Source organism: Grammomys surdaster, unplaced genomic scaffold (assembly GCF_004785775.1).
Source record: "Grammomys surdaster isolate TR1022 unplaced genomic scaffold, NIH_TR_1.0 458, whole genome shotgun sequence".
NCBI lineage: Eukaryota > Metazoa > Chordata > Mammalia > Rodentia > Muridae > Grammomys > Grammomys surdaster.
The window spans coordinates 129,626-146,766 of NW_021604877.1; the positions used below are offsets into that span (position 1 = coordinate 129,626).

The 17,141-nt window shown below is 44.0% G+C and overlaps 1 protein-coding gene across 2 annotated transcripts in view; it reads right to left on the reverse strand.

Annotated features, from left to right (window-relative positions):
- Positions 1-4,763: 4,763 nt before the first annotated feature.
- Positions 4,764-17,141, reverse strand: part of Stim1 (stromal interaction molecule 1) — a 172,309-nt gene continuing 159,931 nt past the window's right edge. The window contains exons 9-14 of one of the 2 annotated variants that reach the window (XM_028781500.1): positions 16,776-16,943; positions 16,118-16,218; positions 15,601-15,836; positions 13,479-13,571; positions 11,453-11,519; positions 4,764-6,689 (exon numbers count right to left, since the gene is read on the reverse strand). In XM_028781500.1, the coding sequence (XP_028637333.1) occupies positions 6,173-6,689; positions 11,453-11,519; positions 13,479-13,571; positions 15,601-15,836; positions 16,118-16,218; positions 16,776-16,943 (1,182 nt within the window). In that variant the 3' untranslated portion in view covers positions 4,764-6,172. The remainder of the gene's footprint in view (positions 6,690-11,452; positions 11,520-13,478; positions 13,572-15,600; positions 15,837-16,117; positions 16,219-16,775; positions 16,944-17,141) is intronic. The other variant, XM_028781501.1, reaches the window with a different exon arrangement.

Genomic DNA, 17,141 nt, shown 5'->3' on the forward strand with positions numbered 1-17,141 from the left:
TTGCTATTTTACATTATGGAAACCCCAAGATTTTCTTCTGGTTTGCACTAAAGCCTACAACCCGCAAATAAGCAGATAGGAACCCCATGTCTCTTAGGTCTACACTCCTGAATTAAAGAGTCGGGCTAGATCAAAGGGATTTGGGTTTTAGCCTTACAGAAATAGGGATACTGTGAAACTCTTAACGAAGGACCACAATCCATCCACTTGCTTTTACAGTTTTGTGGATGGTGGTAAAGATAGGATCAGCAATAAGGTGGTTGTCTCCTTGAGGTGGTATAGCATTGGTAAGAAAACACATTAATAAGTGAAAACAGTCAGACATTATGTAAAGACCAAGACACATGTGAATACTCAGTCCTAAGGGACATCTTCATCAAATTCCTCCCCTAATGACTCAGGGGGACCCATAGAAGAGGAGGAAGAAAGAGTGTCAGAGGATGGAGGACACCAAAGAATCAAGTTCCTCTAAGCTCATAGAAACTCAAAAGACTGAGTGAGGCAGCATGCCCAGGGCCTGCCTGGCTTCCAGTTTAGTGTTTTTATGGGATTCCTGAGTGCGAACAAGTGGATCTCTGATTCTTGTTCCTTCTCTTGGGTTCTTTCCTTCTGTTGGTTTTGCTTTTTCTTTTATTGTATTTTAATATTATCCCTTAGAAACCTGTTTCTTTTCTAATAAGAGACAAAAGAGGGCAGGAACCAGATAGGGAAGAACTGGAAAGAGAGAGGGGAAAATATAATCAGGATATGTTATGTGTGGGGGGGAGGAATCCATTTTCATTAAAAACAGGGGGGGGGGAGGTGAAAATAAAAGAAGGAATAGTGAAAGTCCTATTTTAAACCTATTCAAGATGAATGTGAAAACTAATTTGAGTCATACAAACTGATCTTCATAAAATGATGTATGTGGCATTCTTTCACTAAAACCTTTCATTTGTTCTTTGCACCCTCCAGAAGCGGTCCATCTCCACCCACAACTGGCACATCATAGGAAATCTTACATGAAGCCAGAGGATCAGGGTTATCCAGGGGGAAAAATATGATATGGGTACACAATTGTTCCTCAGATGTTAGGGGAAAATACATTATTTGTTAGAAAATGGAACTGGGGATCATCATAACAAGCCAACTCACAGAGACGAATATTGCATTTTTTTTCTAACATGGAACACAGACCTAAAAAATAAAAACAAACAAACAAAACCAAACTTGGGCCAACTGCCAAAACTCTAGATCAGTGCCTAGCCTAGTCGTCATCAGAGAGGATTCCTTCTGCAGCTTATGGGAGCAGATGTAAAAATCCTTAGCTAAACATTAGACAGAGAAAGAGAGCCCAAACTGGAGATCTCCATAGATCTCTCCCTTCAGAGCTTACAGAAAGAATTGTAGGAGCCACAGATATGGAGGACACCAGGAGAACATGGCTCACTGAATCAACTAAGCAGACCTCATAGGAACCCATAAAGACTGAAGCAGCAATCGTGGAGTCTGAAAGGTTCTGTGCTAGGTCCTCTACATGTATGTTTGTTAGGTTGGTGTTTTTGTGAGACTCCTTGCAGTGGGAGTAGGGGAGTATCTGACTCTTCCATCTGCCCTTTTGACCCTTTTCCTGCTACTGGGTTGCTTTGCACAACCTTGATATGTACCTAGTTTTGTGCCTTGAATCTTGTTATGCTTGATATCCCTGGGAGGTGTACTCTTTTCTGAAGGGAAATGGAGGAGGTCTGGATGGAGGAGAGGGGGAAGTTAGGGGGAGAATGGGAGGAGTGGAGAGAGGGAGAACTGCGGTCCAGATATATTGTATGAAAGAATACACAATAGGGCTGGAGAGATGGCTCAGTGGTTAAGAGCACTGGCTGCTTTTCCAGAGGTCCTGAGTTCAATTCCCAGCAACCACATAGTGGCTCACAATGGGATCTGATGCCCTCTTCTGATGTGTCTGAAGATAGCTACAATGTCTTTATATACATAAAATAAATAAATCTTTAAAAAAAAAACAGAGTAAATAATAAAACTAAAAAACTAATGGTGGGGGGAGACACTATTTGGAAAGAGGACAAGTATAATAGGGTAAAAGTTTCTCCATTTTGTCTCAGATAAAGCCATCTTTGGTTTCTACCCCCCTCCCTGAAAAGTCCCATTGGAAAGCACCCAACCCTGCTCTAGAAATTCAGGGTCAAAATGCTCCAGCTAACTGCATATTCTTGGCTCTTGTTAAACTGCTTGATTCCCCCTGCAACTACCAACCAGTATGTCGTTTTTCTGTGTCCTTTGTCTTTAAAAACTCCCTGTAACTTGCATTCAAGGCTGCTCTGTGAGAAGTGTTTCTCTCCAGGCAGTCCTTGGCCTGCTTAATACAAACTCTCAATTTGAACTTTGGTCAAGCTGAGGACCACTGATGTAGCAGTGACTCTTGTACTTGAGAATGGGCTAGGACCCTGGTAAAATTCAGAGATATTCTATTTTTTTTTTCGAGACAGGGTTTCTCTGTATAGCCCTGGCTGTCCTGGAACTCACTCTGTAGACCAGGCTGGCCTCAAACTCAGAAATCCGCCTGCCTCTGCCTCCCAAGTGCTGGAATTAAAGGCGTGCGCCACCACTGCCCTGCAATATTCTAAATTCTAAAGAGAGATCCTTATCTCTCTATGCTAATACAACTGCTGAAAACTGAGCCAATGCAGGCTATCTAAAGATAGTGATCACCTCCAACACCCAGAAGAGGCATGTCTCGCAGACAAGGCTACATACCTTCTTGCCTTTGACTCATAGTTTTCTATAAACTGTAAAGGCTACAAGCACGCTAGAGAAAAGGACTGAGTTATTTTTCTCCCCAGTGACAAAACTATGAACAAATCCATTTCCCCTTACCAATTTGTCTCCTCATTTCTTTTGATATGCAGAGAAACCAAGATGATAGGTTTATGGACCTAAGAATGAATGTGATTGAGAGGAGGGGGTGAATAATAGCAAAGAACATGCTAGTTGAACATGTTATTCATGCATGGAGATGCCAATATAAACCTCAATATTTTATTCAAAGACTGTATGCCTTAATAAAAAAAAAAGGCAGGGTCATTGAGATGGTGGTAAAGCATTTATCACTAAGCCTGACAATCAGAGTCCAACCCCCCAGGATCCACACAGGAGAGAACCAGCTCCTACAAGCTGTCCTTTGACTTCCACACAAAGGCTATGGTACACACAGGCATATAATAAGTGTTTTTTTTTTCCTTTTAAGATGGTTCAAAAATAGTATTGCCAAGTGGGTAGAGTGGCATATATAAAAGGGCAGATTCATCTGCATGATAAGTTCAAGGCCAGCTTGGAATACATAAGACCTTGACTCCAAAATCTTTAAAAAAAAAAAAAAAGAAAGAAAAAAAACTGTACGGTTTATTTAATAAAACTGAATGCCAAATATTGTGTAAGGTATGATCATACTAAAGTCTTCACCTAAAACTCAAATTTACTTAGAAAACAAAATTTTCTGTATTTTATTATGTATCCCTCGATCAGAGAGCTTCCAGCTATGTACACTGGAGTTTCATTCACCCTCGGCAAATGAAGAATAGTCTCTTTACCCTTTTTATGTTTTTTTGTTGTTGTTGTTGTTATTGTTTTTTGTTGGTTTTTTTTTCCAAGACAGGGTTTCTCTGTGTAGCCTTGACTGTCCTAGAACTCACTCTGTAGACCAGGCTGGCCTCAAACACAGAGATCCATCTACCTCTGTCTCCCAAGTTGCTGGGATTAAAAGTGTATGCTGCCACAGCCTACCCCTTTTATGTTTTTCAAAATACTAATTTATTTAGCTGGGCTATGTATTTAATGCTAAATACTGGCCCTCAAGGTCTGATTTCTTCAGGGATGAGGAAATCCTGTCAATAACCTTTAGTTATAACTTGCAATGTTCTGCTTTCCTTGCTCTTCCTCTGATTGTCCAGCCCTCATGACCAGTTCTCACAGTCCCTTATCTCATGGTGTCTTCTCTCTTCACTTCTCTGTTCTTTCCTCTTCATGGTTTCTGCCTCATATCTTCATGTACATCAAGTGATGCTACATAACCCTGCTCCTTAATTTAAAACTATTGGTTACATAAAGATGCCTACAGCCTATAGCTGGGCAAAAGACAGGTAGGTGGAGCTTCAATTCCCTGGGTGTGGGATCTGAGGCAGAGACCAGTGAGGAGGAAAGAGCAGAAACATGAAGAGAGAAGATACCATGGGATAAGGAACTGTGAAAACTGGTAATGAGGGCTGGCCATCTGGAGTAAGAGCAGCCAAAGCAGAAAGTGGCAAGTTATAACTAGGGATTATTGATAAGGAAGTAGACAAGATAGCTTAGAGACTTAATATCTGCCCAGCTCTAGTCCTTTTAAGGCTATTATAAATCTATAGGTATTTTGTGTCTTTTATTTGGGAACTAAATGATCTCAGGTGGGGTAGAAACCCTCAATTCCATTTACCACAACAGCCCAGTTTACAGAGCAAGTTCCAGGACAGCCAGGGCTACACAGAGAAAACTTGTCTGGGGAGAAAAGAAGAAAATGTATTTTTTGTGCTCCTCCTTGTGCATGTGCAACACAGCACATATGTAGAAATTAGAGGACAACTTTCAGAGTTGGTTCTCTCCTTCTACCATGCGGGTCTCAGAGATGAAACTCAAGTCTGTAAGGTTTGATGTCAAGTGCCCTAACCCACTGGTTCACCGACCTCTTAATCCTGTTTGTTTAAGCCACAGGGACACAATAAGAGTCACAGCCAGAATAGGTTAAAATCTCCTACATGCTTTATTGGACTTCAAAGAATCTTATGAAAATAACACAGAAAAACCCATGTGAGGGTGTCCAGGGGGCACCAAGGCAGTCTACAGCCTAGCACCCGCCTAAGACTAGCCCCAGCTGTACCCAACCCAGGCCCAAATTAGGAACTCAGGGTAAAGGCATGACAGAATGGGGCAGAGGGAAAATACCTTTACAGCCATAGCAAAAACAGGTAAAGGAGAGAGTCGTCTGGAAGATGGGAGGCGTGGGGGGAGAAGTGGTCACACAGCAACCTTCACATACATATACCATCTTCCTTCTCCACCCCTTCCCTAAACCAATTGTGTGTGTTTTGAGCCTGTGGCCCAGGCTATGCAGTAACATGAAAATGGAGTCTGACAAAGGGAGGGTGCTGTGCAGGCACTTGGGAAATTCAGGAGATTTATTTATCCTATTATTTATTGTTTATTTTTTACTCTAAAACTGTTTGTCTTTTGGTTCAAATACAACATTCTTGCCCAGGGCTCCACAAGAGCCCTATGTCATTACTGTGGCTCCCATAGCCAGGAGAGCCAGTTGTCCTGAGTCCCGGTAGTACTGACGCTTGAGGAGCTTCAGGGCAGCACCTCTTAAGAGATACACTCCTGCAATATAGGGCAGCAGAGGTAAGAGGAAGGCAGATGTGGGCAGGGCAAAAGAGAAATGGCAACTGCCTTATAGCCCACAGCTTTGGCATCTACTCATCCTCCAATTAAGAGCAGTCTCTCCCATCAATCACAAGCCTGGTCTCTTTGAAACTCTGGTGACTTGTTCCCTGGGTGTTGGTTCTACTCCCTGAATGGAGCCCTGGAGATCCAAATGAGCTCCAGAATGAGGTTCCCTCCAGTCCACCACACTTCCATAGAACAAACCCCAGAGATTAGGACCTTGGCCCAGTCTGGGGTAAGCAGAATGATTGTGAGTAGGATGAACAGATCTGAGGTACAGGTGTCAGAAGTTACTCCTCCTATCTTCCCCACAACTGCTAGGAACGTTGGGGAGTAATGGGAGCCTGAAAGCAGGAGACAGAAACAAAAACCAAACCTCAAAACTGGGACAGCAGAGACAGAAGCTGGACCCCAAAAGTGGAGTGGGAACTGAGGGAACAGCAACTAAGACATGCACTGAAGTGGAGAGGATGTGACAACAGCAGCCCATGGTTGGGAGGGTTTCAGGGCAGGCAGGCCATGGTCAGTTAATAAATAATGATGAAGGACCAAGGATGAGCAGGGCAGGTATGTACAGAGCCCAGGCCCTTGGGCCAGCCCCTCCGTGCCCCACTCTAGGGGCCAGATATCTCAAAGAAAGGAAGGGAGGTGAAGGCAGAAGACCCAGGGAAGGACAGGCCATCTCAACACTACCACCCTATTCTGCCTACTTCTTAAGAGGCTTCTTAAAAATTTTGAGGGGAAATTTCTTCCTGCCTGGACTAGAGTCTGTCTCCTCACCAATAGAACCATTATCCTCCTCAGCCACAGCCTTCTTGCCAGCCAAGTGGGGAATTCGTGTGTTTCGGCTACCCTGCAGAGCTCGGTTGTCCCCAACTGGAGATGGTGTGTCTGGGTCTGGGGAACTGGGGCTATGAGAATGGGAAGAATCCAGAAGTGGGGAGCCACCAGGTGGGACTGAGGGGCTCAGCTCCATCAGGCTGTGGGCCTTGTCTAGACCATGGTTCAGCGCCAGTAATGTCTTCTTGGCCAGAGCAGGGCTGTCAGGCAGTTTCTCCACCAGAGATCCTGGATGGACCCCCTCAATCAGCCGATGGCTGCCATTGGAAGGCATGGCATTGAGAGCCTCATCTGCAGCACGGCCCATCTGAGGAGGCTTGGGGGCCACACGCTGGCGGTCACTCATGTGGAGGGAGGACTCCGAATCGGAATGGGTCAAATCCCTGCAGATATAGGACAAAGAAGAAAAAGGAACATAGAATACAGGGAAATGAAAAAAGGTGCAGAAGAAAGAGGGAAAATGTTGAGAAGGCAAAGATAGGCAGAAAAAAATGGAAAAACAGAAACAGGTAGCAGGAAAAATGGGATACAAAGGAAAGAGGAGTGAGTAATGAAAGTTGAATAAATCATCAGGACAGGGTAAGAGAGGGGACAGAATTGGGAAACATGAACAGGTTGGAGAAGGAAAGGAGGAAAGTAGGAGAAAGAAAAGTGGGTAGAAATAGGAGAAAGGGAACAAGAACAAGAAGAGACAAACAAAAAGAAACAAAAACAAATGTCATTACATAGCATCATCATCAGGTGAATAGCTTTGCAATGGCTGGGCCTGATCCCTGCTGAATTCCAAGGTGCTACACTGATATAAACCATAGGCTCAAATTCCATAGGCACCCTCTTCAATAATCTGCCTTCCCATGGCTGCCAAAGTTCCTTAGGACTCAACCTAAGCTACCATAGAAGCTGCATGTTGTTCCAAATCATGTTTTCCATGCCTTTCTCCCCCCCACTTACTCTATCACACCTGGGATGCATGCAGTCTGGGCCAGGATCCAAAGAACAGAACATGCAGTCAGCAGGTCTGACCAAGGCTGGGGAGGAGGCGTTAGAACAGCCTTGCAAACTATCCCCTCATTCAACCCAAAGGCCAAGATGTTGCCTCTTCCTACCCTCTCACAGAATTTATAGGCGAACATGGAGAAGTTCTGCAAAATTAAAATCAAAAAAAGGAAGTGTGGGGTTTGTTTCAGAGCTCTGCTGCCAGGGAGAACATAAAGAGGCATAGGAAGATAGAATACTGGTCTTTAAGGTACAGGAGTTGAGAAGAACTCTGAACTCTTCTGTGTGATCTTAGTCATATAACTTTGATGAGCCACAGTTTTTACCCAACAAGGATGGTATTAAACTAGTTATTTACAAAATTGTTTGGAGGAACAAAAATCTTAACAAAGCATTTGCAAAACTGCAAAGTATTGTAGAAGTAAAGGCAATGAACCCAGCCAACCTGGAAGGCCAATATGAAGACCAGTCACAAGAGGTTTTCTTTGCAGGTCTGAATTCTGGGATCATGTCATTATACACTGGACACACACGAAGTCTAGTTCAGGGACTAACATCCCTTTAAGGGCTTGGCTGAGCCTAGGTTGGTCCATAAACCAACCCCTAGATGCTACTGCTCCTTCCTTTACAACAAAGAGGTGACTATCAAAAACAAAGGGTTCCCTATCAATCTTTCCTTTCACTTCGCTTTCCCAGAGGCCTGACAGCCCACACCAGAGGCAGAGGGGAAGGTCAAAACAAAAAGGATAAACATCTAAGTTAGAAGAATAGGAGAGGAAACACAGGAGCAGATAAGGAAACCAAGGGGCAAGGTTAGGAAGGGTACCAGCCTCCTGAAACATCCAAAAGTAAGGGGTTAGCTCATAGCTATTATAGGTTTCTTTCTCAGGAAACAACTAACTAGCAGGAACTCCACAGCCAGTTGACCTTCCAGTGGCTTGGTAGCTGAAGGGAGACAATATTAGCTCCAATTCTACTACTAAAACTACTGTTTCAGCCCACATAACCCATTGTCTGTAAATATTCAGGCTCCTACTTATCCTCATATATCTGACACTGGTCCTTGCTTCTACCTAAATATGTCTTCACCAAGTGCACATCTGTAATTCCAGTACTTTGGGGCCAAGACAGAGAACTGCCCCAAACCCAAGGCTGGGTATGGTACCACATACCTATACCCTCAGTAACTGGGAAGTAGAAACAGGGGGATCACAAAGTCAAGATTACCCTTAGCTACAGAGCAAGTTTGAGGCCTGCCAGGCCTACGACTTAAACATTTAAAAAGTGTCCTTGTTTCTCTAGGCACATAACAATCCTCCACATAAATGCATACCAATAAGAAAGTTCCAAGACATTCCAAGAATCCACACTAAAAGTGGCAGCATTTTTAAACTGAGGAGGTAAGATCCTAAGGATTTCTACCTTTATACACCGAGGAAAAGATATAATAGCTTGGACTTCCCAGCATCACTTTTTCTGACCCACAGTCCTGAACTTGCTCTTGATTTTTATCCTTCCATGCCTCCCTCATCAGTTTTTGTTTGTTTGTTTGTTTTGTTTTTTTGGTTTTTTGGTTTTTTTCAAGACAGGGTTTCTCTGTGTAGCCCTGGCTGTCCTGGAACTCACTCTGTAGACCAGGCTGGCCTCGAACTCAGAAATCCACCTGCCTCTGCCTCCCAAGTGCCTCCCTCATCAATTAAAAGCTAAGAATCCCATAGAAAGATAAGGGTCTAGGAGAAAGCCTTAGTAGATAAAAGAGGGGAAACACCCACTAAGGTTTGCTCACCTTCCCTCCCTGAACTTCTGAGACCTTTTAGGCCAGAGCTATCCCTCCCCAAGGCTAAGCTGCCTTGAACTCCCATCCCAAACTACTAACCTTACTAGAGAGCCTGTTTGCCTTTAGAGATGATCCTCTGGTGCATGGTGCAAAAGAAAATTAAGCAGTGAACAGGCCAGGTGAATGCAGATACTACCCACCCCTCCTCCCCACTGCCCTGGGCTTAGGCCTCAAAGCATGGAATGCCAGCAACCCCTGGCTTCCCCAAACCATCCCAGTCCTCTCCATAAGCACTGGGAGGAACAGTCTCTCTCCCACACTTGCAGATGAAAATGAGGATGAGAGTGAACATGGGCAACTCTGCTAAGTAATAGTCCTTGTAAGGACAGTCCTTTTGTAGAAGCAAAAGGAACATCTCTCAAGGATAACTAACCAGGTTCATGAAAAAGCAGAGGCAGAGAGATGAGGCTGAGTCAAAAGAAATCAACAGAGTAAGCAGGCTGCAGCTTGGCAACCAGGATCGAGCCATAGTCACAATTTCAGAGATACAGAGCTACTTCCAAAGGTGAGTCCCTTCTTAGTCCTAAGCTTATCCCATACAAGATCAATCTCTGATCTTCGCCTAACATTTTGATATAAGAGCAGGGAAAGTCAATGAGCTGCCAGACCAGGCTGAGGAGAAACTTCTAGCTCTTTTCTAGGTCACTTACTGAGACCTTTCAGAAGAACAAACATCTTGAATGAAAAGTCAAGAGTGTCCTAAGTATCTCTGCAGCCTGTGAAAAATGACCCTTTTAGAGCCTTAATTGCCTACTTTAACAAATAAGTATTTTAATTCCTGCTTTTCTTGTCCCAAATTTTCAAGTCTGTATTCCTTCTCCTGTACTATAATTCCATGGAGGCTGTACTCATTTACTCAGTCAGGCTAGACACCTAGGTATCAAACTAGATTCTTCTTTTTGTATTTGGTGGCCAGCTATAAGTGAATCATCTTCCCAAGCCAAGGCCTCAGTATGCCCCCAGATGGTATACTGTAATGCCTCAAATCCTTTAGTCTTCATTTCCTTCCTGTATACAGGCCACTAAAATGTTATTTGTAAAATGGAAAGATTTAATTCTTATTTTATTACACTTATTTACTTTGTGTGTTTACACACATGCACATGGCACAGATGCAGAGATCAGAAGGGAACTTCCAGGAGTTGGCGCTTTCCTCCTAACATGTAAACTCTTGGGTTCAAATTCAGGTCATCAAGCTTAGCAGCAAGCACTTGTCCCCGAGTCCTCTAAAATAGAAGTATAGCCAATTCACTTTCATTCAGAAACCCTTTTATGGTGCTCCATTTCTAAAATGATAAAGGCCAAACCCATAGCCTTTCTGACCTTTGCATCCTTCTGAACTCAGCCACTCCATCTCCAACACATACATAGTATTTTCACTACAAATATATAGTATGTTCTTACACCTCCATTCCTCTGTACACAACATTTACTCAAGCTAGAATGCTCTTTTTCTTTCTCTATGCACAGGGTCTCACCACAAATGTCATCTCTTTTGTAAAGCATTCCACCCAGATACACACTGTTAGTCATTCCTCCTTCCTCAGTATCCCAGAGCACTTATGAAATTGTTGCAGTTTATTTGTATGCCTTTCCCAAGCAAGACTATAGGTCATAGTGACTGGGGTTGCATCTTATCATCTATAATCCCCATATTCAGAAGTACCCACACAGAGTATAATTATTTAAGGAGTAAAGGAAATGAGATAACTGATCTACAATGCATAATTTAAACAAGTGATATGGGATCATGAGGGAAGAGGACTGTTACTCATTTTTAGAGAAAGCCCCAAACAGCAAAGGAAAGACAGGTGTAGGAAATTAAGCCGACCTTAATAAGGAATCTTCTGAACTGAGAAAGGAAAGGACAGGGAAAGATTCCCCACCACACCTCCAGAGGTCAACAAGCAGCAGCAGGCAGCAGGCAGAGGCCAAGGTAAAAGCAGTAGGAAGGGAAGGAAGAAAGAGAAGAGAGATAGCTGATACCCCAAGCTCTCTGAATGCCCAGACATCACAGCGATGTTGTCAGGAGGGGTTGGGTCAGGGTAGGGATCCATCTGGAGGAAATAGGAAGTGCTGTGGTGATAATAAACAGGGTGAACATGGACGGTGTTGATGGTGGTGGTGGTGGTAGTGGAGGTGGTGGTGGTAGCGATGGTGGTAGTGGAAGAGGAACAGGAAGAAGAGGCAGAGGCAGATGGAGGGCTGGTCCCGTGGCCTTCAGAAGTGAAAGACTGTCCGGATGAAAGGCTACGCATTCGCCGCAGAGATACCCGGCTTGTCAAGAAGTGGCCAGCCTCGCCCTCTACCAACCTCTGAGATCCCAGGCCAAGCTGTGGCTCCGTCAGGCGCTGCCGGACACTGCTCTGCAGGCTGGGGGCTGCAAGGAGAATAAAGAAAATATAAGGATTGGGCACCCAAGTTGGGTACAGGCAAGCAGGTACCCATAAAAATATGCCTGCTAGACACCTCTCCGGACCTTTGATACCCAACCCAGAGAAAAGGACACCACCTCCCAGAAACCTCCCCCTATAGGACCTGAAAGGATTGTAGATAAGGTACCCAGGGCAATTTTAGTGGCAACTTCAGTAGAAGGAAAACTAAGGCCAATGTCACTATAAAGGGAAGTCGCAAGGCAGTTAGTTAGTGGGAGGACACAGGCAGGACAGTAGGGACTAGGAGCAAGGTCCGGGAGAGCACCAAGAACCAGCCTTTTCTTTATAGCCAACCTCAGAAAATAATTCACAACACAGACAAGGATTTGTACACAAACTTGTTCATTGGATCATTATTAATTGTTGCATGGAAGCATGCATAAAGGCAGAATGAAAAAAAAATAAGAATATACCTATTTTCTGGCAGGTGACAGAGATATTAAAAGTGATACTTATAAAAAGATTTTAATAACATGGAAGATACTTATTAGAATGTTCTGAAGCTGGGTGTGATAGGACATGACTATAATCTCAGCACTTCACAGACTGAGGAAGGAGGATTATGAGTGTGAAGCCAGCAGACTATAAAGTGATCTACAGGCTAGGCTAAGCTATATAGCAAGACTCTGTTTTGAAGAAAGATAAAATTTTTTATGAATTAGCCTTGAATTTTAGAACACAAAACACTAGAGTCTGAGCCTAAGCCTTCCTACTTCCAGCTGGGACCCCAGGACACTTCCACTCTCATTTTAATCTATACTTGTAAATGGGTTGTTCTGAGACTTCTAAGTAGTACCCACAAGGTCACTGTACTCAATAAATATCTTAACCACGCTTTTAAAATTTCACAAGAAGAGGCTGGAGAGATGGTCCCATCTGTGAACATCCTGTTCTGCTCTTGCGGAGGATGCAAGTTCAGTTCCCAGCACCTACTTTGAGCAACTCACAACTCCCTCTAACCCCAGCTCCAGGGATCCAATCCCTGCGGGCCCTGCATTCAGGTGCACAAACCCAAAGTCAACATACACACATACACACATAATTTCAAATAAAAATAAAATATTTTTTTAAGTTAGCAAAAAAAAAAAAAAAAAAAAAGCAAGAAAAAGTATCCAGCTGCAGTGAGGCAATGAGCGCCTTTTTAATGCTACCATTCATGCTTTTTTCCCCTTTCCAGATTTCCTCTAATATGCACATAAACAACAGTGACCTAGATCAGTGCTCCAAACCAGGCTCTTGTAGGATAATTATCACTCCAACCTGAGCACCAGGTAACCTAGAGATGTGCCAGAGAATGTCTTTAGGCTCAATTCCAGCTCCAACTTAAAAAAACAAAACAATATTTATTCCTTAAAAGTCAGAGACTGAGTCAGAGGTTACTAGGGTGGCAGAGCTTGATAAGGCCATGGAGAGAACACGATCCCATGGTGATGAGACGTGAGGCAGCAGGGCTCACACAGCTGGGAGCTTTCAAAGCATGAAATGCTTGAAGAAAAAGAAGCCCATAATAGGAAGGGAAGGAGAGAAAAAGAAAGTAGAAATGGGAGAAAAGAGAAGAAACATGAAAAAGAAAAGAAAAAAAAACAGAGAAACTTTTTTCCCCTTGCTTTCCCTCCCAGCCCAGCAGGAAGAAGGTCCGATACCACCAGGACAGTCATGCGGCTGGGCTGAAGGGAAAGGCCTAAGCTACCCATCACCATGGACGTCTTCTCTCCAGCTCTCAGCTGAACAGGCTGATTCTTCTCACCCCCGAACCCCTCCCTTCAGTTAGTAAGGACAGTGCTGAGGGGACAGAGGGCGCAGGCAGGGGTGTGAGGCAGGCAACAGAAGGGGCCCATTGGATAGGAGTGTTGGTTTAGTTCCAAAAGTCGGAAAAACAAAAGCCCCAAAGGGGCTCCTCAAACCCGGGTATTTCCAGAGGGACTGATCATCCGAGCCGGCGGATGTAGAGCAGAGAGAGCGGTCACTGAACCTACGCCCCATCAGCCAGGCAGCATCTAGGGTCAACAGCCAGGCCAAAAGGAGAAGAGAATCTGATTTATGAAGGGTTTTGGCCTGCATATCAATGGGATACAGCAAGGTCTGGGGACAGGGAATGAGTAGCTCAGAGCTAATGAAGCTTCTTCCTAACCTAGAGAGCACAGTAGCCTTTAGATCAATAAGTTAAGATCCAGATTTGCCTATTAGTGATCCGAACCTTGTTAGGCCTTTGACTAAAGACCTAGCAAGATATCAGATCAAGCAAGGCATGGTGACACACACCTTTAATTCCAGCATTTGGGAGGCAGGGACAGGTAGATCTCTATGAGTTTGAGGCCAATATGGTTTACATAGCGTTCTGGCCAGCCAGGGCTAAAGAGAAAGTTAGGCCAGCCAGAGTGACATGGTGAGATCCTGTCTCAAAAAACCAAAACCAAAATAAAAAAGATATCAGATCAAGAAGACAAAGAGGCTCAGGGGAAAAGTACTACTGTAAAAATTTACATGCTCCTATATGTCTATAATCCTAATACTTGGTAAGGTAGGAAGTAGGAGAATTATCACAAGTTCAATGTTAGCCTGAACTTTACAGCAAGTTCCAGGCTCAGTCTATTAAAAAAGGCATTTACGCCCGGGCAGTCATGGAGCACGCCTTTAATCCCAGCACTTGGGAGGCAGAGGCAGGTGGATTTCTGAGTTCCAGGCCAGCCTGGTCTAGAGTGAGTTCCAGGACAGCCCGGGCTACACAGAGAAACCCTGTCTCAAAAAAACAAAAAACAACAACAAAAAAGTTTTAGACCATAATTATAAATATATACCTCTATAAATGTAGAAGGGAGAGTCTTTCTGACAGTGAGTAATAAATCTGGGTCACAACCCTTTGGGAGTCAAGCAACCCTTTCATAGGGGTTACTTAAGACCATCAGAAAAAAAAATGCTAATACCACCTTTAAAAAAAAAGACATTTACAAATAAACTTCTGTCTGAATTATGAATTCAGCCTGATTAAAGAACCTGGCCTTTGCTGGGCGGTGGTGTCGCACGCCTTTAATCCCAGCACTTGGGAGGCAGAGGCAGGTGGATTTCTGAGTTCGAGGCCAGCCTGGTCTACAGAGTGAGTTCCAGGACAGCCAGGGCTATACAGAGAAACCCTGTCTCAAAAAACAAACAAACAAACAAACAAAAAGAACCTGGCCTTCAGGGCAGGCAGGAGAATAAGACCCTAAACCAGCCCTGCAATTCTCTGCACTGGTATGGTATGGGTTCAAGATAACACCTTTACCACAGATATGCCTAATTTATTTAGCTAAAACAATCTCCTATCCAAATAAAAATTCAGCCGTGGACCAGAAGGGAATCACTAATGCACTCCCACAGAATGCTATCCCTTTGGCTCTGTTCTATAAAGTTCTCATCACCTTTGGGGAAAATAAGAAAGAACCAGGATAGTGACAGGAGTACGGGAGTCCAAGTTCAGTGAGCAGTCAGACATACTTGTACAGGAGTTCTTGCCTGAGCAAAAATGCCTCCCAGCTCAGAGACTTTAGGAATGGAAGACTTTAAAGGACTGCTACTATATGGGGTTCTCACGAGAGTAAGGGCGGGGGGGGGGGGGGAAGAGACGTCATTCTATTCACCTGCTTTAGTAATTAAGAACAAGAAACATAAAGTGAAAATAAATAAACACAAATAGTCCAAATGAATATTATTTTATACTATACGTAGAAAATCTCTAAAGATTATTTTTTAATAAAGGTAGACAGCATGGAGAAGAAAAAAGGAGGACTAAACAGAAAAACAGAGTAAAAAAAGAGACACACAGATACAGGACTGAGACAGCATATAGCAAGGAGAAACCATCAAAAGGACAGCTATAAAGAAATATCTTAATGTGAATTGTTTTATTAACCAATGAAGGAGCTATATATATCTTTCCTAGTTATCTTCCCCAACTGCTGTTTAAGCAGAACAGAGGTTAAGTGACAGATGTCTCATCTTGCCCACCAAAGGCTACCCCTTGCTCAGCCCTACAAAGAAGTCACCTACACTGCATAGACAAGGGCGACACAATCTCCTCATCCATGTCATCCACATCGTCAGTCATGATGAAGTGGGCGGGGTTGGGGCGGGTGCTGCCCATCCAGCTGGGGTCGATGTTGAGAGCAGCCACCAAGGAGTGGATGCCAGGGTTATTGACAATCTGGAAACCACAGAGGATCTCGATTTGCTGCCACCGGTGCAGGCGCTCCCTCAGTGCCGCAGTCACCTCACTCAGTGCTTGCCTGAAGTCAGAAGAAAGAACTGCAGGTGTGGACCATGTGGAAGCCCCAATAAGAACAAGATCACTTTTGAGAGGAAAAAACTGGGATAGGTGCATGTATGAATAAAAACCACAATAAATCATAAACTTAAGAGCACAGTGGAAGCTGGATCAGAACTTGGGAAGGAGACCAGAGCTGATACTCTATCATGAGGAGATGGACTGTGGTTAGAAGGCCTCACATAACCTCAATCATTAAGGATGGTATTAGCATTGCTGAAGCTGATAACTGGTGTTACTTACTTAGCAGTTAAGATTTTATGATCCACATCATCCAAGGAAGAGCTGTGGGCCACATGGAAGGTACCAAAAAGTGTGTTTCTCTTCTTTTTTATTTTCTCAGCCTGCCAAGATGAAGCCCCCAACATAAAGAGAGTATGGGTTCATGGTTGGAAGAAATGAGGCCTTCCCATGGCTGGGTCCCCACCCTCCTAACACAAATTAAACCTCACAGGAGAAGGAAGAGAAAGAGGAAAGGAGCAAAGTGAGAAGTAAGGCAAGGGGAGGAAGTGGGTGGACCCCAGGAACCTGCTGGGTGGAACCTGCTAAGATGTGCAAGTAAAAGGTTCCAGCCTTAGTCAAGGCCCAGAATGACTTCTGTTCCCTTGACAGCCTTTTTCAGCAGGAAAGCTGGTACAGCTTTCCTTCTGCCCACTCCTACTTGCTTTATCATACCCAGAAGTCAGGGCAGAGTATCCCTATGCCCTCAGTCCCTCCTCCAAAAACTTCAGTACATTATTAAGCAATGTACATTAGAAAAAGAAACAGAATCCACTGTCCATTTTCCTCTTCACTCAAAGGGAGGGACAGGGTAAAACAGAGAAAATTGGGGGTGCATAATAAGAAGAGGGCAAGGAGGACAGAAGAGGGCAAAGGAAGCCCACAGGAGAGCAGGCCTCACCCCCTCCTTGGCCACCAGCAGCTGCTTCTCTGCATTTTGCTTTTTGATGTTGTAGTACTGCACCTCCACCTCATGTGTCAGCTGCAGCCACTTCTGAAGGGCCTCAGGAGCATACCATGAGCTGTGTGATTCCAGCTCCTTCTCTGCTTTCCTCAAGGCCTCCCGAACCTATGAGGAGATGAGAATGTGAGTCTGTTTGTGAGCATTAACATTCTCTCCAACACCTCTGTACAGTGCTTCACAACTCTGAATCCATACCTGCTTTACAATTCTTGCAATAGGAAGAAATGACAAAGATTGTTCTCTGGATTTCACATACAAGGAAGTAAGTACAGAGAAGAAAAGCAGCCTACTTAAGATCACACT